At 42.1% G+C, this 25260-nt stretch overlaps 1 protein-coding gene across 4 annotated transcripts in view; it reads right to left on the reverse strand.

The window, feature by feature from the left end:
* Positions 1 to 25260, reverse strand: part of ZNF180 (zinc finger protein 180) — a 37518-nt gene that overhangs the window by 4449 nt on the left and 7809 nt on the right. Inside the window, exons 3-5 of one of the 4 annotated variants that reach the window (XM_030297860.1) lie at positions 22678 to 22752; positions 18035 to 18161; positions 3304 to 3350 (exon numbers count right to left, since the gene is read on the reverse strand). In XM_030297860.1, the coding sequence (XP_030153720.1) occupies positions 3304 to 3350; positions 18035 to 18161; positions 22678 to 22752 (249 nt within the window). Of the gene's footprint in view, positions 1 to 3303; positions 3351 to 14863; positions 16707 to 18034; positions 18162 to 22677; positions 22753 to 25260 lie in introns of those variants that run through there. The other 3 variants (XM_030297859.1, XM_030297861.1, XM_030297862.1) reach the window with 3 other exon arrangements.

The following is a 25260-nucleotide window of genomic DNA, read 5'->3' on the forward strand; positions in this document are numbered from 1 at the left end:
CCATCAACCCCAGTTTCACATCCTCACCCACCACCATTTGTTCCCATGTCCCAGGTTTGGCCCACAGAGTCTAACAAAACCTCTCTTCCTGCATCTCTGAATGGAAAAGGCCTGTCTAGCTGTTTTTCTCTCTGACCTCAGTCTGCAGTCCTTAATGGATTCTGGACTCTCCATCCCATCCCAGATAGACAACTCGGGGTGCGTTTCCCACCTCCCCATATTGAGAGAAACTGTGTCTTGTCCACATAGCCATCCAGGTCCTAAAGATGTACCTAATGCATGCACCAGGGTCCCAAGTCATTGGGTGGGGAAATCAATTTGGAATCATAGGTTAGGAATAGCGTTTTAAAAACATATTAGAGGAGCACCTGGGTGGCTCAGTCGGTTAAGCATCAGACTTCAGCTCAGGTCATGATCTCACAGTCTGTGAGTTAGAGCTCCTGCCTCGGGCTCTGTGCTGACAGCTCAGAGACTGGAGCCTGCTTTCGAATCTGTGTCTCCCTCTTTCTCTGCCCCTCCCCTGCTCACGCTTTGTCTCTCTGTCTCTCTCAAAAATAAGTAAACATAAAAAAATTAAAAACATATTAGAACACGTAGGAACAAAGATCAAAGATTATAATCAATGAATCAAGATTAAATCACAAAAAAAATTAGAAAGTATTGGTAATGATGAAAATGAAAGCACAACATTGGATTATTTGTTTTTTGGGTGTTGAGTTTGATAAGTGCTTTATGGATTTTGGATACTAATCCTTTATCAGATACATCATTTACAAATATCTCCTCCCATTCAGTTAGCTGCCTTTTAGTTTTCTTAACCGTTTCCTTTGCTGTGCAGAAGCTTTTTATCTTGATGAAGTCCAAATAGTTTATTTTTGCTTTTGTTTTATTTTTGACATGTCGAGTAAGAAGCTGCTCTAGTTGAGGTCAAAGAGGTTGCTGCCTGTGTACTCCTCTAGGATCTTGATGTTTTCCTGCCTCACATTTAGGTTTTTCACCCATTTTGAATTTATTTTTGTGTACGGTGTAAGAAAGTGGTCCAGGTTCATGCTTTTGCATGTGGCTGTCCAGTTTTCCCCAACACATTTGTTGAAGAGCCTGTCTTTTTTCCAGTGGATATTCTTTCCTGCTTTGTCAAAGATTCATTGCCCATGCAGTTCTGGGTCCATTTGAGTTTGCTATTCTTTTTTATAAAAAAAAAAAATTTTTTTTTAGAGAGATGGGGGATGGGGCAAAGGGAGAGGGAGAGGGAGAGATAGGATTAAGCAGGCTCCGCACCCAATGTGGAGCCCAATGCAGGCCTCGATCTCATAACATGAGATCATGACCTGAGCAGAAATGAAGAGTCAGATGCTTGACTGAACCACCCAGGCCGCTCTCTGGGTTTTCTATTCTGCTCCATTGATCTGTGTGTCGGTTATTGCGCCAGTTTGGTCACCACAGCTTTGTAATAGAACTTGAAGTCAGGAAGTCTGATGCCTCCAGCTCTGCTTTTCTTCTTGAAGATCACTTTGACTATTCGGGGTCTTTTGTGGTTCCATACCAATGTTAGGGTTGTCTGTTCTAGCTCTGTGAAAAATGCTGGCGGTATTTTGATAGGGATTGCATTAAATGTGTAGATGGCTTTGGGTAGTATAGACACGGTAACAATACCTGTTCTTCCAATCATAGTGAAAGTTGACTTCTTCCCTGCTGATATAGATGCCTTTTATTGCTTTTTGTTGTCGGATTACTGAGGACCGGACTTCCAGTACTATATTAAATAACAGTGATGAGAGTCTTATTCCTGATTGTAGATGAAAAGCTCTCTGTTTTCCCCCATTGAGGATGATATTAGCTGTGGGCCTTTCATATATGGCCTTCATGATGTTGAAGTATGTCCTCTGCATTCCTACTTTGTTGAGGGTTTTTATAATATAAGAATGGATGCCATACTTTGTCAAATGGTTTTTCTGCATCTTTCGAGAGGATCATATGGCTCTTATCCTCTCTTCTATTAATGTGGTGTAACATGTTGATTGATGTGTGAATACTTAACCACTCTTGCAGCCCAGGAATAAATCCCATTTGAGCATGGTGAATGATTCATTTAATGCACTGTTTGATTTAATTTGCTAGTATTTTGTTGAGAATTTTTACCTCCGTGTTCATCATGGATATTGGGCTGTAATTCTTTTTTAGTGGGGTCTTTGTCTGGTTTTGGCATCAAGGTAATGCTGGCCTCGAGGAATGATTTTGGAAGTTTTCCTTCCATTTCTATATTTTAGAAAATATTTGCAAATGACATATATGATAAAGGGTTAGTATCCAAAATTTATAAAGAACTTATCAAACTCAATACCCAAAAAATAAATAATCCAGTTAAAAAATGGGCAGAAGCCATGAATGGACACTTTTCCAAAGAAAATATCCAGATGGATAACAGACACATGAAAAGATGTTCAACATCACTCATCATCATGGAAAAAGAAATAAAAACTACAATGAGATATCACCTCACACCTGTCAGAATGACTAAAGTTAACAACATGGGAAACAACAGATGTTGGCAAGGATGTGGAGAAAGGGGAACATTCTTGCACAGTTGGTAGGGATGCAAACTGGTGCAGCCACTATGGAAAATAGTATGTAAGTTCCCCCAAAAAGTTAAAAATAGAACTACCTTATACTACTGGGTATTTATCCAAGGCATACAAAAACTGATTCAAACAGGCACATGCACTCCAATATTTATAACAGCATTAGTAACAATAGCTAAATTATGGAAACAGCCCAAGTGTCTATCAATTGATGGATGGATAAAGAAGATGTAGTGTATATATATATATATATATATATATATATATATATATATAACAGAATATTACTTAGCCATATAAAAGAATGAAATCTTGCCATTTACAACGATGTTTATGGAGCTAGAGTGTGTTACGATAAGTGAAATAAATCAGTCAGAGAAAGACATACCATACCATATGATTTCACTCATCGGTGGAATTTAAGAAAGTAAACAAATGAACAAGGGGGGGGGGGGAGAGAAGCAAACCAGAAAACAGACTCTTAACTAGAGAGAACACACTGAGGGGTGCTGGAGGGGTGGTGGGTGGGGGGATGCGTTAAATGAGTGATGGGTATTAAGAAGGGCACTTGTTGTGTTGAGCACTGGGTGTTGCATGTAAGTGATGAATCACTAAATTCTACTTCTGAAACTAACATTACACTATATGTTAACTAACTATAATTTAAATAAAAACTTGAAACAAAAAAAGAAAAGAAAATGAAGACACAACATGCCAAACTTACAGGGTGCAGCTGAAGCGTACTTATAGGGAAATTTATGGTTGCAATGCCTGTATTAAAGCAAAAAAAAAAAATCTTAAATTAATAACCTGATCTTTTTCTTAAAGGCACAGAAATAAGAACAAATTAAAGCAATTAGGAGGAAATAAGAGATTAGAGCAAATAGTACTGAACTATAGACTAGAGTAACATCAGAGGAAAATGAATGAAACCAAAAGTAGGTTCTTTGCAAAGATCAGCAAAATGTACAAATCTTTAGCTAGACCAAATAAGAAAAAAAAAAAAAAAGACAAGACTTCAATACTAAAGTAGAAAAGAGGGGATATTACTACTGATCTTACTGATACAAAAGGGATATAAGAGAATGCTATGAACAACTGTATGCCAACTAATTATATAAAGGACAAATTCCTAGAGAGACACATATCCTCTTTCATTTCTAAAATTGGGAATTTGTATCTTCTCTCTTTTTATTCTGGCTACAAGCTTATCAATTTTATTGATCTTAAGAACAGAGTTTTTTGTTCCACTGGCTGTCTCTGTTATTTTTGTATTTCACTGATTTCTGCTCATTGGGCATAATTTTTCTAGTTTCTTGCAGGGGAAGTTTTATTTGAGACCTTCTTTCCTATTTTTTTAAGTTTATTTATTTATTTTGAGAGAGAGAAAGAGAGAGGTAGGGGCAGACAAGAAGGAGAGAGAGAATCCTAGCAGCCTCCACACTGTCAGTGCAGAGCCCAGTGCAGGGCTTGAACTCAAGAACCGTGAGATCATGACCTGAGTTGTAACCAACGGAGCTACCCATATGCCCCAAGACATTTCTTCTTTTCTAATGACAGAATTTAATGCTATAAACCTTTCTGTAATTACTGCATTAACTACATCCCACAAATATTGGTATGTTGCATTTTCAGTTTTGTTCAGTCTAAAACATTTTCTACTTTTTCTTGTGACTTCTTTGATGCATGGGTTATTTGCAGGCGTGTTATTTGATTCCCAAATATTTGGGTCCGTTCTCAAAAACTCAAAAGACACTTCTGCATATCTCTGAAGGCACAAATTCTAGCCTCCTTGGTCTCTCTGCACTTTTTATCGCAACTGAGAGAGACCGTTGGGCTCTCTTGGGGCATGAACTGCCTGCTCTGTGGTCTAAAAACTGCCTCCAGACTGACAACGAGGGAAGTCACAGCGCTTGCCTCACTTATCATTCCTCTTAAGGATCAAAGGCCTGCTCCGTTTATCTAATGTCTGAAAATTGTTATTCCCTTTGGTCTGGTTTTATGGTTTTTAGAAGGGTAAATCTAGGCCCTGTTTTTCCATCAGGCACCGATTCTGAAAAGATGGCAATAAAAATTGCTACCTGTGTTTTACCAGCCCAACCGAGCCTGTTTTAGAATTTGCTCAAATTACAATGCCACCACTTCTCTAGACAGGACTACCCTCCAAACTGGAAACGTTTGGCTACTAAGGCAGAGCCCTGTTGATGGGCTTTGCTCTCCTCGGCTCTGTCAAGTACAAGGTCCAATGTGTGAATATTACCTGCCCTGCTGACTCCAGCGCTCACTGAAGGCAAATTGTCAATGATCCCAATCACTGTAAACTCTGGAATTGGTGTTGCTTGCTCAGTGATGGTGTGCATGTGGGTTTGAAAATGGAAGAGTTTTATACACTCCATGTAAATGGAGGAGTGCGCTAACCACTCCTCTCCTTTTCATGAATTCTTTCGGTAAGAAGAGATCCAGAGCTCATGGAGAAAGTTACTGAAAATCTTTGCCTAGACAGTAATCTCAAAAGACCTTTTCCCATGACAAATCCAATTTCACTTTCTTTTATTTGGGAAACAATAGGGTGTATTTCTCCATGAATAGATTAAGAAGAGACACACAAAGAAAAAGAAGCAAATAGGTTAACTCAAATAGAAGAGGCAGGCAGGGGAGGGCACAGGGCCATTTTCTGGTACATTCTGATTAAGAACAATGGCTGTACTTATCAGTGGCTTCTGTTGCTTTGAGAAGTAAGGTGATTAGAGCAGTCGTATTTCTATCTTGTGTTGTCTCAAATCATCTACCTTCCATAATCAGGGCTGAAAATATCAGGTGCTCATTTTCTTCATCCCCTTTGTGGCAAGCGGTGGCTACATTACCTACTTAGGTCAAATGTTCTGGGGTGATCATGGGGAAGATCTCTCTTCCTGACAAAAACAAAGCCTCTCCCTTCCTTCCTGCTTAGGATGTTCATTGTACGAAGATGTGATGTCGGAGGCAGCAATCTTGTGCCCATGAAGAACAGGTGAGGAGAACAGTAGAAAAGTAAATCTATTTGCTCATTGTCATCCTAAGAAAATCCTGGAAACACCTACCTTCACAATACTTGTAAGAAAAACGCCTATAAAATCGAGAAACTCTATTAATGGTAGCTGATTATGTCCCACTTGGTGAACAAGTATCAGATGAGACTTTCCTTGAGGATCCTCCATAGCACCCATTCCTTGAATTTTTCCATAAAATCAAAATAGGATAGTCTTTGAGGCAGAGAACGTATTCGCAGTTGGCCTTTCCTCAAGCTAAAGTTAAGGGGAAGAACGATCTCCCACCTCCTTTGACAACCTTTTAAGAATAAATTGGTGGGGCGCCTGGGTGGCGCAGTTGGTTAAGCGTCCGACTTCAGCCAGGTCACGATCTCGCGGTCCGTGAGTTCGAGCCCCGCGTCAGGCTCTGGGCTGATGGCTCAGAGCCTGGAGCCTGTTTCTGATTCTATGTCTCCCTCTCTCTCTGCCCCTCCCCCCGTTCATGCTCTGTCTCTCTCTGTCTCAAAAATAAATAAACGTTAAAAAAAATAAAAAAAAAAAGAATAAATTGGTAAGACCCGGTAATTATTATCACATTCGTGTGAAGACCCCCTCTCATAAGTCATCACTAACTTGGGAATATATTTGTTCTTGGTGATTAATTTCCAATTCTCACAGCTCTCACCATATTCCAGACTTTGATTTAGTTCAGAACAATACGGTTCAACCAGTTTAACACAAATTAACCTAATAATTGATAAATATCTTAGTTTACCCCAGTCCAGTAGGCCTAAAAATAAGTATTTGTAGCTTGAATAAGTCCCAGTCTTAATTCAATATACTTAACTACATCAAGGTCCCTTCATTATTGAATTGCTTTCATTAGTAAGATTCAGCGTCATGGTTTTTACAGTGGCTGCTGGAGACATTGCAAATAGCACTATTGATTTACTTAAACACATACAATCCTTTAAACAATGCCCAGTCTTCCCCCCTCTCTGGCAATGATAACTGGGATCTTTTAGGGTAAATTCAATGTCTTTTTGAATGCTGTGATGACCTGGATTCAAGGGGGTTGGGGGCAAACTTAGCTAGTAAAATTACATCCACTGAGGGCCGGTTGGCTGTACTGGGAAGGGATGCTAACCACATATACTCCAACCCAGGATGGGGTATAGGAAGCCAATTATAGTCTAATTTGTTCCAACTGTGTGGTACATGGGGAACTGTTTTCCACAAGAGGAAGTAAACCCATATTTCAGTCAGGTTCTTGCACATCTGGCTGGGTGATATGAGGTCCTCCAACGCTGAACAATGGCAGCAACTGTTAGAAGCAGGGTGATTAAGGAAACCATTCTGGAAAAAGAAGTACCAACTGGAATCCTATTTAGATATTTGCTTCCTAAGTCCATATGTTTCATATTGCTTTAGAGTTGACATTTGTATTTCTCCCCTTTATAGCTTGCCTCCAGGATAATTAATCTACACATAGCCTTCCCCACTCCCCATCACCATGTGATGAGATGGGCCATATTAGCAAAACCTTTTTTCTCGTTTTCTTCCTAAGTTTTAACAAAGAACAAATAAGGGCTCTCACTGAAGGTGAATTGCCAATAATCCCAATCACTTAAAAAAATTTTTTTTTTTTTTCCCTTCAGGGCGCCTGGGTGGCTCAGTTGGTTAAGCATCTGACTCTTGATTTTGGCTCAGGTCATAATCTCATGGTTGAGATCAAGACCCACATCAGACCCTGGGCTGACAGCGTGGAGCCTGCTTTGGATTCTTTGTCTCCCTCTCTCTCTGCCCCTTCTCCACTTGTGCTCTCTCTCTCTCAAAATAAATAAACAATAAAAAAAATTCTTGTCCTGGGGCGCCTAGGTGGCTCAGTCGGTTGAGCGTCCAACTCTTGATTTCAGCTCAGGTCATGATCTCACAGCTTGTGAGTTCGAGGCCCACATCAAGGTCCACACTGACAGTGTGGAGCCTGCTTGGGATTCTCAGTCTCCCTCTCTTTCTGCCCCTCCCCCGTTCGTTCTCTATCACTTTCAAAATAAATAAGCATTAAAAAAAAATCTTGTCCCTTCAGTGATAAGTAAGGCCAAATACACTGAGGTTGAGTCAGTTTATTAATGGTATCTTTCTATAATCTCACACCGTCCTTAGGCTTATCCACCAGAGAGGCAAGTTATAAAAAGGCCAACATCTGAGTGTCAGTGATAGGCCTGAGCTGGAATTTTAGATGCCCCTTTCAGTGTGAGATGAAACCGTTTCCAGGTCATCAGTCTAGCGAAGGTTCTGTTTCCTGTATGGACCTACATTAAGCCAATTTTGTCATTTGTCAAAAATTTTGATGCTGAACAACATATGCCTGCAGACAATTTAGACTGTATCAACATAAGGCAGCTTTTGTGAAGGCTGTTATAAGTCAACTTTGAGCCTGTCATGGACTGAATGCTTATGCCCACCCCCCACTCAAATTCATGTTGAAATCCTAATCTCCAATGTGATGGTTTTAGGAGATGGGGACCTTTGGGAGGTGATTAGTTCATGAGGGTGAATTCTCCATGAATGGGATTAGTGCCCTTATAAAAGAGACTCGAGAGACATCTTTTGTCCTTCTGCCATGTGAGGACACAGCAAGAAAATGGCCGCCTATGAACCAGGAAGTGAGTCCTCACCAGACACCGAATCTGCTGGTAGGTTACTCTTGCTCATTGTGTAAGCCATCCAGCCTGCAGTGTTTTTGTTATAGCAGCCTGAACATACAAAGATGGTGCCTTTCTGAGGCACTTTCGATACTGCATCTCACAATGGATCCAGGGATCCATATAGATCTACCTTGGTCCAGCTCTTCACGACTAATGGTTTCTTAGTGCTCACGATGTTCCTGCCTGGCTGGTAGGAATTCCACTTGGGTTCGTGGCCCCCTCTGGGCTCTGTAACACCACCAAAGTGTCTCTGAACGTTTTTTTTTTTTTAACCTAAATATGCCAAAAAAAAATTTAACCAAAATATATTATAAGTTCGTTTCTATTTTCCTGCCTCAAGATAAGTCACTCACCTAAGAGTCCTGGTTCTACATCACTGCTGCATAACTGATGGTTCCCCAGGGTAATGCTGCAACCCAAGAGAACTAATGCTGCTGATTCCAGTTTAACTCGTTTTAACCTAGTCTCCATCACCTAAACATTTTTATTTTAATTTAGCGTCTTCTGACTAATTTGAATGTCTCATGAACACAAGTCCACATTTTTAGTTTCATTTAAGGCCAGAAACTTTAGTTTTCTTTTTATTAAAAAAATACACCTGGAGTCGGTCCAGGAAAAATAGAAAACAATATCCCCTAAACAGTAGTCCTCCCATCTTCCCATGTGGACAGAGAAGCCATAACTGGGACACTCATACACAGGTAGAAGCTGCACCAAATGGGGAAGCTGTGGTGACTGGGTGTCCAATTTCTTGGGAACACATCTTAGAATTGGCTGTACTATACACAGGTCTAGATGATACAGGCTATCAGCAACATCTAACATCTATCCACCAGATTATGAAAAGAGATTTCAACTCCTTCTATTGCAGTGCAACATAAATACAAAAGCAGAGTGTGCACCTAGTATTGATGGTGAAATCCCTATGCAATTAGCAGAGAATAGTACTATCAGAGAGTACAGATAAACAGCTTTGGTATTTCATCAGAACTATATCCTTTGGTTTTTCTATAGGTTTCTTTTTTAACCGAATCCTCATCACCAAAATTGCAGCATATTCCACTTATGATCACATTGACATATTATTATCTTACATTGTATGGTGACAGGTGGCAACTATGCTTATACTTATGATGAGTACTGGGTGATGTATATAATTGTCTAATCAGTATGCTGTACACGTGAAATACCGTAACACTGTATGTTAATTGCTATGCTTCAATTTTAAAAATTATCAATTTACACTACTGGCATGTCCTTAAGGTTTTTAAAAAGTACAGAAAAATCAAGTACTTATACCCATAGAAAGTTCCAGCCTGACACGGAATGTTCCATAGGAATAGTGTGGTCTTTGTTCAGAAAGCAAGTAATGGTGGAGAAACACAAGAATAAGAGCTTATGGTCAGAAGATTCACCAACCTTGTCCAATCTGCAGCGAACCAAAGGCATAGATCTCAACAATCCAGACCTGAGCAAACACTCGTAGAACACCAAGCAAGAAAAAGGAACAACATCCAAGCAAATATCCAAGTTTCAAGAAGCCGACCCAACATCTAAATTCTAGGTATTCTCCCTGAAGAAGAGAGGAAGTGAACGTGAAGGCTGTCATGATCTCAGAATGAACACTCAGTAGAAAATAAAAAAAGATGTTAAAGAGACCAGACAGGTGACATCAGTACGGAAAGGTTTATCAATTGCTAACCTATTTCCACGTAAATACCATCCTCAATAGATCACAAATAATTACCACATTGGCCAAAAGACAGAAAATCCAACTTTACTGTTCCAACACGAAGATCCATTTTGGCAAATGCCCAAAGTGATATTTTAAAATGTAACAATACTATTTACTGCAAAGTCTATACAATTCACTGATTTAGTTACACCTCAAAGGATTTAATCCAAAGGATTAAATTATCCTACATAGGAAAAACTGCTTATGACACCAACTTGTTTCTCTTTTCACAAAAACAGTTTTAGAGAGCTTTTGAATATCTACTGGCAGCAACCGAAGTTACTTAATATTAGCTTGGTTTCATAAACTCTCGCCTTTTTTCATGACCAGCATCTGAACCCTCTTTTTTTATGTGACAACGTTTTCACTGGAAAATGATCATCACCCAGAGATCCCAGACTTGGAATTGGATGTGATGACGTGAAGCTCTAGGCTATCCCTATATGGGGAAGAGAGTGAGCATGTTTTTGATTTTAAGAGAGATAGTTGTATTATGTTACATAAGAGGCTATATATACATATTTAAGTCAAAGTACAGAAAGTGAAGAAAATGTTGCCTTATGGGCTATGTAGAAGAGAGGTCTATACAGGAAACTTTTCCAGCTGCTGCTTAGCAAATGAATAAAATTCTATGAATGACAAATTGGCTACTTAGTTCTTATAAGCGGAATGTCGAGCCCACCCACCATTACAGACTCTCCAGGAAACACGAGACCTAGTGACCTTGACCTCTCAACCTACCACATAGCTCAGATGCAGGCACAGCTTGGGATCCACCAGACCGAGGCACTTGCCTCAGATTTGGAATTAGAACAAATCAATGCAGTTATATTAAGAAAAATTAATATATCTTAAGGAACTTCGGGAACAGCAAGGAAATCTCATAGACCCTACAGCATCATTCTGCCAATCATTTCCGTGTATAAAGCCCTGAACACAATCTTACTGCTTCTTGCCAATTCTTGGACCCACCTAATATCCTTTTCTCAATCAATTAGATAGAGTTAGCTCATGTGCTTCCCAACTAAGAACCCAGGCTGCTATAATTTGTAAAGAGTAATGCGCTAATTACTGACATGAGCCACTGAGTCTCCAACAGTGAAACAGTCCATGTGCAACCTCCATCAACAAACTGGAAAAATACTAATTTTTCAAGAGAAAGCTCTGAAGGCATAGGTAAGGTTAACTGGTCAAGTAGGTTAAGTAAGACATACAGAATAGACAATATTGATGGAGTGCAAAATCCAGAAGAAATTTAAAAATACAAAAGCATATCTGAAAACAGTACTTAAAAATCTGGATTTCCCCTCTCCTGGCTGCAATCTCTCAAAAAACCATCAATAAAACACATTTATCTTTTCGAGCCTAGGAGTAAGCTGAAACATCAAACTACAAAATAAGATGGAAAACGTGCAAAAGCAGTAAATACGGAGGAGGAGTGTGAGAGGACACATGATTATAGTTAACACTGCTATAGGGTATATTTGAAAGTTGTTAGAGAAGTCAATCTTAAGAGTTCTCATCAGCAGGAACAAAACGAAACAAAACATGGTTTTGTATCTATATGAGATGATGAATGTTAACTGTGATAATCATTTCACAATATATGGAAATCAAGTTATGCTGTATCCCTTAAACCTACACAGTGCTATATGTCAATTATATCTCAATAACGCTGGGGAAAAGTGAAAAACTGGTTCTAGGAGAGTATTTCCTAACATCTAGGTAGTTAAAAAAACATCTTGGTCACTTTTCATTTATTTCTAATTTTACTGGAGTATGGTGAAAGATACTTGGCGTGTAAAGTCTCTATAAATTCTTCTTCGGCAAAGTACAGCTCCATCTTTGTGAATTTTCCACAAAACTTTATGCGTACATCATTATACATGTGACATATGCATATATATACGACACACATCATTATATATATAAATGCCACACATATGCCATTAAAATCAAGCTACTGATTCCCTTTTAACCTGAAATTTTAGGTTCAGAAGTTTAATTACATATTTTTGGCCTGTTGTCACATGCAGTTAACTTATTTTTTGGTTGACTACCTTTAAATTAAAAGAATACCTTTCCTACAAAGGAAATTATTGAGTAAATTATATAAATTAATATTTTTATTTATTAGTTGACTATCTTACTTCAGTATACTTGGCAAATGTAAATCACCACCCAGGAACTGATATAACCTTATGACTTGGTGCACAAAGACGACTCACATATTCAAACTGGCCCAAAATACACACACACACACACACACACACACACACACACACACACACTCTCTCTCTCTCTCTCTCTCTCTCTCCCCAAAATTTTTGCAGTTTTAAAAATTTCACTTTCAATGAAATATTTTCAATGTTTACTGAAGAGATTACTTTCCAGTAAATCACCTTCCAAACTTGAAATATTCAGAGCCCTCATTCTGAGACCCACTGGCTTTATTCATTTGTACAATCATGGCTTCTTGCCTTCAAAGGAAGATTCAACATGCCCAATGAAAACAATCCTTGGGGCGCCTGGCTGGCTCAATTGGTAGAGCATACAACTCTTGATGTCAGGGTCATGAGTTTGAGTCCCACGTTGGGTGTAAAGATTACTTTAAATGTATGTGTATTTTTTTTGGGGGGGGGGGCACCTGGGTGGCTCAGTCGGTTGAGCGTCCGACTTCAGCTCAGGTCACGATCTCGCGGTCCGTGAGTTCGAGCCCCGCGTCGGGCTCTGGGCTGATGGCTCAGAGCCTGGAGCCTGCTTCTGATTCTGTGTCTCCCTCTTTCTCTGCCCCTCCCCCGTTCATGCTCTGTCTCTCTCTGTCTCAAAAATAAATAAATGTTAAAAAAAAATTAAAAAAAAATAAATGTATGTGTATTTTTTAAAAAGAAAGAAAATTATCCTAGCACAGGCATTAGTTTCATCTATAATTTGGGAGGAAGCCTATTCAGGTCCTGTTGCTAAATTAGGGTATTTCACAATTTTATGTTGTCCCCAAAAGGCAATGGGCGGAAAACACCTGCTATTCCTCTGTGCACTCACTGACTGAAGATCTTTCAGGGTGTGCGTGAAGCCAGCTTTCTAGCCATAAACAACCGTTCCCCAGAACTTGTCATTGCTATGTGTGCTGTACTCTGGCTTAATCTTCACAGAGATGGCTCCACTTAGCATCATCGCATGGGGACAGAATTTTATTAAGGGCAACCACTATCAGATGTCACTTATGGTTTCTCCTTTTTTCCTCCAGGGAATTCACATCTATTCTCTGGTCTCCCATTTCAACTCTCAGCTTCCTTTTTTTTTTTTTTTTTTTTAGTGTTTATTTATTGAGAGAGACAGAACAAGCAGGGGAAGGGCAGAGAGGGAAACAGCATCTCAAGCAGGCACAACGCTCAGCACAGAGCCTGAAGTGGGGCTTGATCTCACAAATAAGAGATCATGACCCAGCCAAGGTCAAAAGATGCTTAACTGAGCACTCAGGTGCCCCTCTCTGCTTACTTTTTATTAACTCTCTAGGATCAGAGGCGTCAGGTCCATGATAATCCATAGGACTAGAATTCAAGATTTAGTGGCAAAGGCCAGAAAGACATGTGAACCACATCTTACAATCCAACGAATAGCTACAAATCTTGCCTAAAATCACTCTTGCAAACATAATTTAGGTGATGAGCACTTAGCCTGATAGTGCCCTCCCACTCATAAGATTTTCATATTAGGGAATACATCCCAGAGGAAAGAAGACAAGACTGCATGGCGGGGGGAGAGGGGAGAGGTAGGACCCTTAAGATAGAGCTCCTTTATACTGCTTTGGAAATATTTTTTAAAATGCCCTTTGCACAGCCTGTGTATTCTCCATCCCTCATACAGAACCCCTTCTAGCCTAAATTTCCAGTATCCCATTGCCAGGGAAACATTTAATTTTCAATGAGGAAAATCTCTGGGAATCTAAGTTCTAAGGAGTGACCTGCTCAAGCTAATCCAAATGGAAATCTCAGAACCCTGTGGGATCTCTATTTAGCCACCTAGTCTTTCCTGAATGGTCAAAGATGGAAATCTTTGGTTTACTTTGTTTTTAATTTTTACTCCTCATATTACTTAGTATAGTAAAATAGCACACATTCCAAAAAAGAAGAAAACCAGGCATAAACCTAAAAATCAGATACACCCAGAATCCCTTTCAATTCTGATCCACACGCAAATATCACAATGGTTATTTTGTTTGAAATTAATGTTTGATTCTCTTGGCCTGCATTTTTTTCACTTCATATCATAGCCATATCCTATTTTTAAAGAAATCTTCACATATAATAGAAAGCACTGCATAAAATAGATTACAAAGTAGCTACCGGGGAAATCGTGTCATAAAATGATACTGAAATATTGTTTTCCAGCCTAGCTTCTAATACTATAGCAGTTTTCCAACCTACTCAACAACAAGCCCACCAGTGTGTGCATTCTCATTTACTCTTTATTGTTAAAGAGCTCTACTTCACTCACAGTCACTCCATAGCAAGTGGTAATTTTCTCAGATTCAAGTTGGAGTGCTTTCTGCAAGGAAAAGTGCCAATATTTGTTACTTATGTGACAATGTGTTATAAATGCCAAGTTTGATTTTTAATATGGAATTGCTAAGTAAAATATATGATTCATTGTTCTTTCTTCTCTAGAATGAATTTCCAGATACACGACAGAAGGCTGACTGCAAGCTAGGAAGGAAGGGAGGGAGGGAGGGAGGGAGGGAGGGAGGGAGGGAGGAAGAAGAAAGAAAGAAAGAAAGAAAGAAAGAAAGAAAGAAAGAAAGAAAGAAAGAAATTGAAGAGAAAGAGGAAAAGAAAGAGAAAGAGGAAGAGAAAGAGGGAGGGAGGAAGAAATGCAAGAAAAAGGAAAAGGAAAGGAAAAAGAAATATACTCTGGCTAAAAGATTTCCAAACTCGTTACATTCATTCATAGGGTTTCTCCTCAGTATGCGTTGCCTGATGCCTAATAAGTTTAGAACTATTAATGAAAGCTTTCCCACACTGATTACACGTAAAGGGCTTTTCTCCAGTATGAGTTCTTTGATGTACAATGAGTCGAGCACTCAAGCTGAATGTTTTTCCACACTGATTGCATTCATAGGGTTTCTCCCCAGTATGAGTTCTTTGATGTTGAGTAAGGCATGAACTCTGCCTGAAGGACTTCCCACACTGATTGCATTCATAGGGCTTTTCTCCAGTATGAGTTCTCTGATGTACAACAAGAACGTAACTCTGACTAAAAGACTTCCCACACTGATTACATTCGTAGGGTTTTTCTCCAGTATGAGTTCTCTGATGCATGACAAGGTGAGAGCTGCGGTTGAAAGATTTTCCACACTCATTACATTCATAGGGTTTCTCCCCAGTGTGAGTTCTTTGATGTGCAACAAGCTGAGAGCTCCAGCTGAAGGATTTCCCACACTGATTACATTCAAAGGGTTTTTCTCCTGTGTGAGTTCTCTGATGGGCAACAAGTTTGTAACTCTGACTAAAGGACTTTCCACATTGATTGCATTCATAGGGTTTCTCGCCAGTATGAATTCTTTGATGTGCAATAAGTTTATAGCTCTGGATGAACGACTTCCCACACTGACTGCATTCATAGGGCTTCTCTCCAGTGTGAGTTCTTTGATGTGCAATAAGTTTGTAGCTCTGCCTGAAGGACTTTCCACATTGATTGCATTCATAAGGCTTCTCTCCAGTATGAGTTCTCTGATGCACAACAAGAACATAGCTCTGGCTAAAAGACTTCCCACACTGATTACATCTGTAAGGTTTCTCTCCAGTATGAGTTCTCTGGTGAGAAACAAGGTGAGAGCTCCGGCTAAAGGATTTCCCACACTCGTTACATTCATAAGGTTTCTCCCCTGTGTGAGTTCTCTGATGTGCAACAAGATGAGAGCTCCAGCTGAAGGATTTCCCACACTGATTACATTCAAAGGGTTTCTCTTCAGAATTTCTCATGTTTTGAGCAATGGATGAACTCTGGGAGGTTTTACTACAGTTATATTGACTCTCTTCAACAGGGATTCTCTGTTGTTCATTATGGGATATACTGTGGTTCAAAACTTGCCCACATTCCTCAAAGTCAAAGGATCTTCCTCTGGCATGTATTTTCTCATGTATATTTAAGGGTACATCATTGCTAAAAGATTGAATACTGTCACTAAATCCATACGATTTAGCCTCTGTTTGAGTTCTTGTAAACTGAATAAGGTGAATGTTCTGGTGGGGGTTTCCACATTCATTACTGTCACAGAGTTTCTCACTGTCATGAATCATCTGATGACTGTTAACAATAGGATTATAATGCAATTTTTTTACATGTGAGGCATGTTTATGAAAATGGTTTCTTATGGATATCATCTGGGGTGAGAGAAGAGTGGGATTCAGACCACTCTTCTCCTCAAGTTCATCATTTTTACAGACTCTCTCATAAGTAATAGCTTTCCTGTGAGTAAAGGCCATTTCTTTCAAAAGTCTCTCTTGTTTTTCCTGTTGCTTCTCCAACTGGTCCTTACAATCCCGAACTTCTTCACATGAAGCTAACCAAGGATCATCTCTTGTCAACCTTTCTAACTTCACTCCGTGGAATGGTTCGTCATCAAAAATGTTCTGCTTTGATATTGATTCTCTTCTTCCAAGTGCAGTTGCCAAGTCTAGAAGAGAGCAAAATAAACATCCTAGCCAAAAAATGTTAGAGTTGGAATATTGGGAAAAAGCTGACAAGAAAGTATGCAAAATATAGGTGGATTTGTTTTCAGCTATGGACCTATAACCTGGATTAAGAAAAGAGAAGGGTGGGAAGAAGCAGCAAGCAAAGAACTACCACAGCGCACTGAGAACTACCAGTAGCCCAATAAAACTACTGGGGCGCCTGGGTGGCCCAGTTGGTTAAGCGTCTGACTTTGGCTCAGGTCATGATCACACAGTTCATGAGTTTGAGCCCTGCATCGGGCTCTGTGCAGACAGTTTGGAGTCTGGAGCCTGCTTCAGATTCTATGCCTCTTCTCTCCACTCTTCTGCCTGTGCTATGTGTCAAACATAAATAAACACTAAAAAAAACCAAAAAACTATTTAATCCCAGTGTTGCTGAATAAAAAATATTTTAAATGCCAAATATCTCCATATTCCAAAGTAAGATCACCCATATAGAACCTACAAAATAACAAACAATTGTGCAAACCTTAGCAAAAAAACAGAGTCCTTTCTACCCTCTTTAGTGCTAGACACATGCTCACTGAAGTACAGGATAGTATCTACGCTGCTGGAGGCATGAAACGTGCTAGAATAGTCTGTGTCAGTAGGACATGGGCAAACTACTTTGTGAATCAGGAAAAAGTGAGAGCACTGTTATCCCAGGTTCCCTAAATGCTTTAGAAGCAATTATTACGGCCTGATGGATTCCTGGGGTTCCAAGTGAGAGAGAATGGAGATCAGCCCAGAAGCAGAAGCCCGTGTGGTTACTAGGTCAAGCAACAGAGAGTACCTCTGGAAAAAGTGGCAATGTATACAGTCTAATAGGAGTGGGAAATGGAGACACATGTGGCATGCCCGATGGGGATTTTTGAAACAAATCTTCAATATATGTACTGACTCCTAAGTGTCGGTTTCTCACCTGGATATGTATGTTAGGAAATGTTTGTATTCATCTCCTGGCTCCCATGAGGAGACCGCATCTGGTTTGAAAAGCGGATGGGGAACTAAACAGGATTTGGCGTGTCTGGGGCTGGGGACAAAAGAAAATCACTGCAGAATTTGGTCCCAGTCTTTGGCCTTTAGGAACCATGAAGACTGAACAAGCTCAAACCTGAGAAGCTGTACCTTTGCTATCCTATGCATTAAAATTGAATCTTCCCTGGGGAATAAAAAGCACAAACACAGTCTATGTGTGGTCAAAATCATTCTGGCCTCCGAACTCCACAGTTCTCAATCAATGGAAATCATTTCAATACACAAACTTCATTAAAGGGGACTGTATTCTTACCCCAAGAGACCAGGTCCCTGTGGTTCTCTAGGTTCACATCTCTGTCCAGGGTCCTCTGAACAGGGTTCAAAGTGCCTTCTTCCTTCTGAGTGAAGTCCACAGTCACAATTTTGAAGTTCTCTCCTTCCTAAAACAGGACACACATTCCTGCTCAGCTGGGCATCATTTCCTTCCAATGTTCATAAAGGAGGAAAAGATTGACAAAGGGAAGAAGGAAAACTTGATGGCCTGGAAATTGTCCTGAGACTGTCAGTGTCCAAAGGATTCTAGTCAAGGTGTACAGGTGCCTTTTAGGGAAACCCCTTTGGGTTTTGGATGCTGGATCTGTTGATACAACCCCAAAGAGGAACAACGGATAAAAACAGATACAAATTGTTTTCTCTCTTGTTCACATTGAACAAAATGCTTATTCTGATTTTTGCACTGGTGAATATAGAATTGCCAGTAACGAATTCTCTCCAAATTCCCCAAATGGAACAAAACAGAGTCAGCATACTTTTTCTGTCAAAGGTGAGAGAGTAAACATTTTAGGCTTTGTAAGCCATACAGTCTTTATCACAACCACTCGGCCCTCCTCCAGCAAGAAAGCAGGCACAAAAAATATATAAACAAATGGGCGTGACTGTATTATAATAAAGTTTTACTTACAAAAGCAGGCGGTGGGCCAGATTTGGAAGAAATGGGTTTTCTCATCTATTAAGAGCACAGGTCTGCATTTTAAAAATATATATCTGGGGCGCCTGGGTGGCTCAGTCGGTTAAGCGGCCAACTTCGGCTCAGGTCATGATCTCGCGGTCCGTGAGTTCGAGCCCCGCGTCAGGCTCTGTGCTGACAGCTCAGAGCCTGGAGCCTGTTTCAGATTCTGTGTCTCCCTCTCTCTCTGACCCTCCCCTGTTCATGCTCTGTCTCTATCTCAAAAATAAATAAACGTTAAAAAAAATTAAAAAAAAAAATCTAATCTGACCATCTGCCTTCTAAGCTGAGTTTATCCCATTTTTTTTTAAGTTTATTTATTTATTTTGAGGGGGGGATGGGCAGAGAGAGAAGGACAGAGAGAACCTCAAGCTGTGCACTGTCAGCACGGAGCCTGAAGCAGGGCTGGATCCCATGACCCTGGGATCATGACCTGAGCCAAAATCAAGAGTCGGACTCTTGACTGACTGACCCACCCACGTGCCCCATCCCAATTCTATTTATTAGGCTTAATCATTCCCAACTTATAGGGTTGTTCAGTAAATTAACTGTGATGATATATGAAAAGCTATTGGCAGTTTACCAAACAAAAAAGAAAACGGCTGGAAAATTATTAAGGTCATCAGGTTTGAGAACTCTAAAAAAATTAAGTGACAGCCAACGTGACTGTTACCCTGAGCTCTCAGTCCTCCGACGACAGTTCTATTTTGTCCACACTCAGAGCTGCAACGTAGAGCCTTTAAGAGACAGACGTGCTGTCGTTACTGTCATGGAGAGGGGGGCTTGGACTGCCTCCTCTAAGCAAGAAAGGACCCATTTCCAAGCCTACTGGGCAGGAATTTTGATCCAATAAAGTGCTGAGGGTGATCTGTATTTAGCCAAAGGCAGCAAAACCCAGGAAAGTGGAACGCCACTTGCCGCTAAAGGACTTTCTAGATAGACCTGGTATCCTTAAGCTGTGTTCGTGAATAGGACACACGGTCCCCGGAAGCCCGTGAAACTCCACGCAAAATGCTGCCGCACCTGCATTTTTCTAAGTCAGGACCTGTAAGTTTCACCAAAATCTCAGAGGGGTTCATAATTAACCCAAAACGGCGTTCAGAAATATCATTCGCACACTGCCACCTGTGTTGAACGTGGCTCTCTAGGTACTGGTTTCCAAGCTCCAATCCACGCTTCCTTTTTATAAACACTCCCCTTCACTCTTCAATGTAGGTCCCTTTAATATCAAGCTTGTTCACATGTCAAATAAATAATGCCGGATTAGATTAGCACCGCTACCCCCACTCCAGCCCCGGCTATATGTTCCAAAGGTCCCACGGGTTTCTATCCTAAGACTCCCCACACTGTTGAGTCTGCTCATTTGCACAACGGCCATCTTTGTCACCAGGCTGCAATCCGTGAGGGCAAGGGCAAGGTATTGATAGTTTGCAACTGTAACTCCAGCGGCTCAGCATATTGGTGTACCGTAGATAAGAAATACATACTCGGCAAATGATTTCAATGAGTGAACCTGTAGTCTCAACAGACTTCATCATCGATCAAAATAATCTGTCTTTGGGGCCAAATTCTGGTTTAAGTTCTCTCTCACACCTGAATCTCATCAGGCCTACTGCACACCCATTTGAATTTTTTTTCTTAACGTTTATTTATTTCTGAGAGAGAGACACACAGAGCACGAGTGGGGCAGGGGCTGAGAGTGAGGGAGACCCAGAATCCGAAGCAGGCTCCAGGCTCTGAGCTGTCAGCACAGAGCCCGACGCGGGGCTCGAACTCACGAACCGTGAGATCGTGACCTGAGCCAGAGTAAAACGCTCAACCAACTAAGTCAAATGGGTATCCCTTATCACACACCCATTTGAAAAGCTTTTCGATGTGTGGATACTGGCTTTATCCCCACTTATTCTGTCCTTCCTCTCACCTGCCCCAAACCTCCCACTCCTCAAAATTCCTTCACAAGCCCTTCAACGGTGCCCCTGGGAACTCTACTTCTGTAGTAACGAAATCCTACAGCTTCAACATCGTTACCAAACATTCCCTCTACATCCCTGTGTTAATGGAAACCTACACTTACCCCCTCCCCCGCAAAGACCCCTCCTCTGCAAACCTCACAGGCTCTGGTTCGCTCAGCATCAAAGGGGGAGGGTGCGTGTCCTCTCAGCTACACTGAAACTCACACCATTTACCTTACTTCTTGGACCTTTGTCCTACCAACCCCTTGAACACCAAGCCCCACCCACCAAAGACTTACAATACCTGGGATTTACCCTCTACTTCAAGAACCTGTATGGTCTCAGCCTGCCCTGTCTCTAGCATCCGGTTGTAGAGGTCCCTGACAATCATATGAAACTAAGTGACGTCAACGACGCACTTCCTGGGCGGCATCAGGCTGTGAACTATTCTCACAAGGCCCCCGTGAGAAAATACCAGCAGCGGCACCATTTTTACAGATGAAGAGCTAGAAGGATAGAGAAACGAACACGTACGCTTGAAGTCGGTGGCTGGGATGCAGCCTCAACTCTGCCTAACACGTGCCCTCAGGCATCGATGCCTCGCACTGGCCCAACTCCCGGCCCTGAGAATTGCTCTTCGGCACCCCACTCTTAGCGTGAGCCCCCAGACCTTGAGATCCCCACACAGGAATCCCCCTCTCAAGTCACACCCATGGAACTGCCCACCTCTGATTACAACACTCCGCATAATCTCTCCCTCTCTCTTCTTGTGCTTTGACAGTCTGGGGCCCTTCTCGATTCGAGTATCCCCTATTACTGTCAGCTGGTCTATATTCTTTTCCTTTCCATTCAGTGCCCCTCTTATCTTTTCCATCGTAATTATTCAGTGTAGAGTCCATGGGGCATTCCTTTTAATCTTTCTACTGGATATGTTCAAAAATCCCCCTTCAAATAGTATCTTGCTTTATGGGACTTTGGCTGAATGTACCCTGGCTGCAAGAATGAATCTGAATGTCGATGTATGACCAACGGAAAGAAGGTTCCGGAATGCCACTGGGAAAGAGAACTCACAAAAGCAGCTGGATGGGACAGCTGCTTAATGGTCTCTACCTCATAATGATCCTTTCAGACTGACCAGCAACCCTGTTATACCTCCTGGAGCTGCCCGTCTCTCAAAATACAACACTACTGTTTTCAGCCTTCTCCACTCACGTCAAGCACCTGCCTCTCCATTCCAAGTGCCACCCTCAGGCCCCACCGATAACCACCAGATTGCTCATAGAGAAAAACCCAAGCCTTCGAAGAATTCCCTCAGCCCCATTCTTCCTGAATGGGTCCTTCCTCCTCTGTAGAGCCGACACGTTCACACACGCTCTGAATGAATTTCTCTGGTGCTAATCGCGGACTCTGCTTTTTAGTTTGTATCTCCTCCCTCTCTTGATTAACTTATTTTTCTCCACTTAATCCTTCCCTGAAACCACGTAAACAGTCAAATCTTTTTAATCCTTTAAAGAAAAAAGGGTGACATCAAACTGGACTCTTTCTGGTAGATCCAGAAATGAAGGGAGAGGGGCACCTGGGGGGCTCAGTCGATTAAGCGTCCGACTTCGGCTCAGGTCACGATCTCGCGGTTTGTGAGCCTGAGTCCCGCATTGGGCTCTGTGCTGACAGCTCAGAGCCTGGAACCTGCTTCGGATTCTGTGTCTCCCTCTCTCTCTGCCCTTCCCCTGCTCTGTCTCTCTCTCTCTCTCTCAAAAATAAACATTTAAAAATTTTTTCCTAAATAAAAATAATAAAAAAAGAGCCCCTCCACCTCAAACTTGTAGCTATCACTCTCTGCAGTCTTTTACATGCTAACCAAGTTTTTCGTAAACGATGCCCACTTGCATATCTGTTTCCTCCCTTTCTGCTCACCTCCCAGGTCACTTCAGCCTGGCCCCTGCCCCCCAGCAGACATGCACATTTCTACATTTCCCAGGGTAAAGAGGGCCAACTCACCGGGGATGGAAGGGCCAGTGACCCGGCATCTTCTTTCTCAACCTTGACGATACTCTCTGGAGGAAGGAGAGAGTCCTGAGCAGGAAACAGACGAGAAAAAGGAAAATAACCAGGAAACTCAGTCATGGCTCGAAACCGCCACAGCGAGGAGGCTAGAATTCGACAAACCGCCTGTGTTCACACATCCCCCCTACAAAACGTCTGCTCCCTCCCATTGGGAAGCTTGAGAGAGAGAGAGACAGGGGACAGCTGGAGGGGCAATGAGACACCAGACACGGGCGTGAGATCTCTGTCGGTCTTCCAGGCCAGCCCAGCTACCAGCGCAACGGAGCTGAGTGATTCCAGGCACCGTGTGCGAGAAAAGAACTGTTCAACCAGGTGGTCGGAACTCCTGGATCGCGGAGTTCTAAGCAAATAAAACAGACTACAGTGCGACCAAAGAATCATAAAGATTCCAAAATTAACTTCAGAAAATGTTTGGCAAAAAGTGCCACCAACAAAGGCACCATCAGTAAGAATCTATACTATTAAGATTTGTTCTAGGGGTGCCTGGGTGGCTCAGTCGGTTAAGCATCTGACTCTTGATCTCAGGGTTGTGAGTTCAAGCCCCATGTTGGGCTCTACGCTGGGCGTGAAACCTACCTTAAAAAAAGTATTTTGGGGGCGGGGGGCACATGGGTGGCTCAGTCACTTAAGCATCTGACTTTGGCTCAGGTCATGATCTCACAGTCTGTGAGTTCAAGCCCCACGTCGGGCCCTGTGCTGACAGCTCAGAGCCTGGAGCCTGCTTCGGATTCTGTCTCCCTCCCTCTCGGCCCTGCCCCTGCTCATGCTCTGGTTCTCTCTCTCTCTCTCTCTCTCTCCCCAAAATAAATAAACATTAAAAATTTTTTTTGACTTTTTTTATTAAGCCCTATCCTAGATCAGTAAGAAAAAGGGACCTTCAACACTACAAGGGACAAAGGAAAATGCACGTGCAACTCAACTATGAAGAAATATAATGGCCAGTGAATATACAAAAAGATGCTCACCTCTTTAAATCAGAGAGGATCAAGTCTCTATTTCTATAACTACCTATCTCTGTATACTAGAGGCTATAAATTCACACTGATGCCCCTCATTACAATTCAGCAACACATGTGATTCTAGCCTTCCTGCTTTCCAATTTTGTACCTTCTCTGGCTCCCATTATCCCCTCTATATCTGCTTGTTTGCTCAGACCGCTGTATGGAACCAAAATCCTGACCACACAGAGCATTTCTTCTGCCTGTTGTAAGGACTCCCACCCCCGTGGCCCACTAGTCAAGAGTGTCATATACCATCAGTGGGAGTTTAAGTTGCTAGAATATTCCTGCAGCACTGCACCCATATGCCCGTGCTCTCTCTCCCTGCCTCCCCTCCTCCCCCTCTCTCCTTCCCTCCTCTAAGTGCTGGAGCCACATCCACGTAAAGAAGGCCCCATGAGAACGCTCGGCTGCTAAGTCGCCTGCACAAGTGCCCAGGACAAACACCAGGATGGTTAGGCTGCCTTACAACGGCTGCGTGGGCATTACTGAAGAGCTCCAGGGGCCCAGAAACAAAAACAAACAAGCCACGCTCACCAAGCCAAAATGACAACTTCAAAACTACAGACGGCCCACGGGAGTCACAAGTTTTGACTCGTGCAGCATGGAAACGTGGCTGCAGAGAGAAACCGCCTTCCTAATGGGCGGCCACGCACAGGGAGGCTCGAACCCACAAACTGTGAGATCATGACCTGAGCCGCAGTCGGACGCTCAACCGACTGAGCCACCCAGGCGCCCCTGTGATGTTTTTGAATAGATGTGTACACTGTGAAATGAGTACCACGATCAAGCTGATTAACACATCCAGCGCCTCACATTTATGGTTTTTTTTTGTTTTGTTTTGGATGATAACACTTAAGATCCACTCTGAATGTTGAGGATGACGGGATAGGTAAGGCTCTGCCACCCTCTTGGCAGGGTTTTGGTCTCAGCCGCTGAAGGCAGGCAGGACCTTCCCTGGCCCAGCCGCTTCCAACGTGTAAGTCGTTGAAATCTCCCAGGTGATGGCCGACAGGGTGGCCCGCGGGACTCACGTACCGAGACTTGGGTTCCCTTGATTGCTCTCTCTGCCAAGGCTCTCATGGACATCCGTCAGGCCCAACAGCTCTTGTGCGTCTTCTGATCATGATTAAAATGTACTAAAGGAAGGGCGCCTGGGGGAGGCCTCGGCTCAGGTCATGATCTCATGGTCCCTGAGTTCCAGCCCCGCGTCGGGCTCTGTGCTGACAGCTCAGAGCCTGGAGCCTGCTTCGGATTCTGTCTCCCTCTCTCTCTCTGTTCCATCCCTGCTCACGCTCTGTCTCTCTCTCAGAAATAAGTAAACGTTAAAAAGAAATTTTTTTTTTTAATTTACTAAAGGACATTCAGAGTTGAGAAGTGTGCTAGCCAGCGTCCAACATGGCCCTCGATGACCCTGACCTCCAGGAATTCACACCCTGTGCAGCCCTTGCACACGGTACGAGGGTGGGTCTGCCTGACCGAGGAGTCACAGAAGTGACGGTGTGTCCCTTCTGAGATG

The sequence above is a fragment of the Lynx canadensis genome, chromosome E2, assembly GCF_007474595.2.
Source record: "Lynx canadensis isolate LIC74 chromosome E2, mLynCan4.pri.v2, whole genome shotgun sequence".
Lineage (NCBI taxonomy): Eukaryota > Metazoa > Chordata > Mammalia > Carnivora > Felidae > Lynx > Lynx canadensis.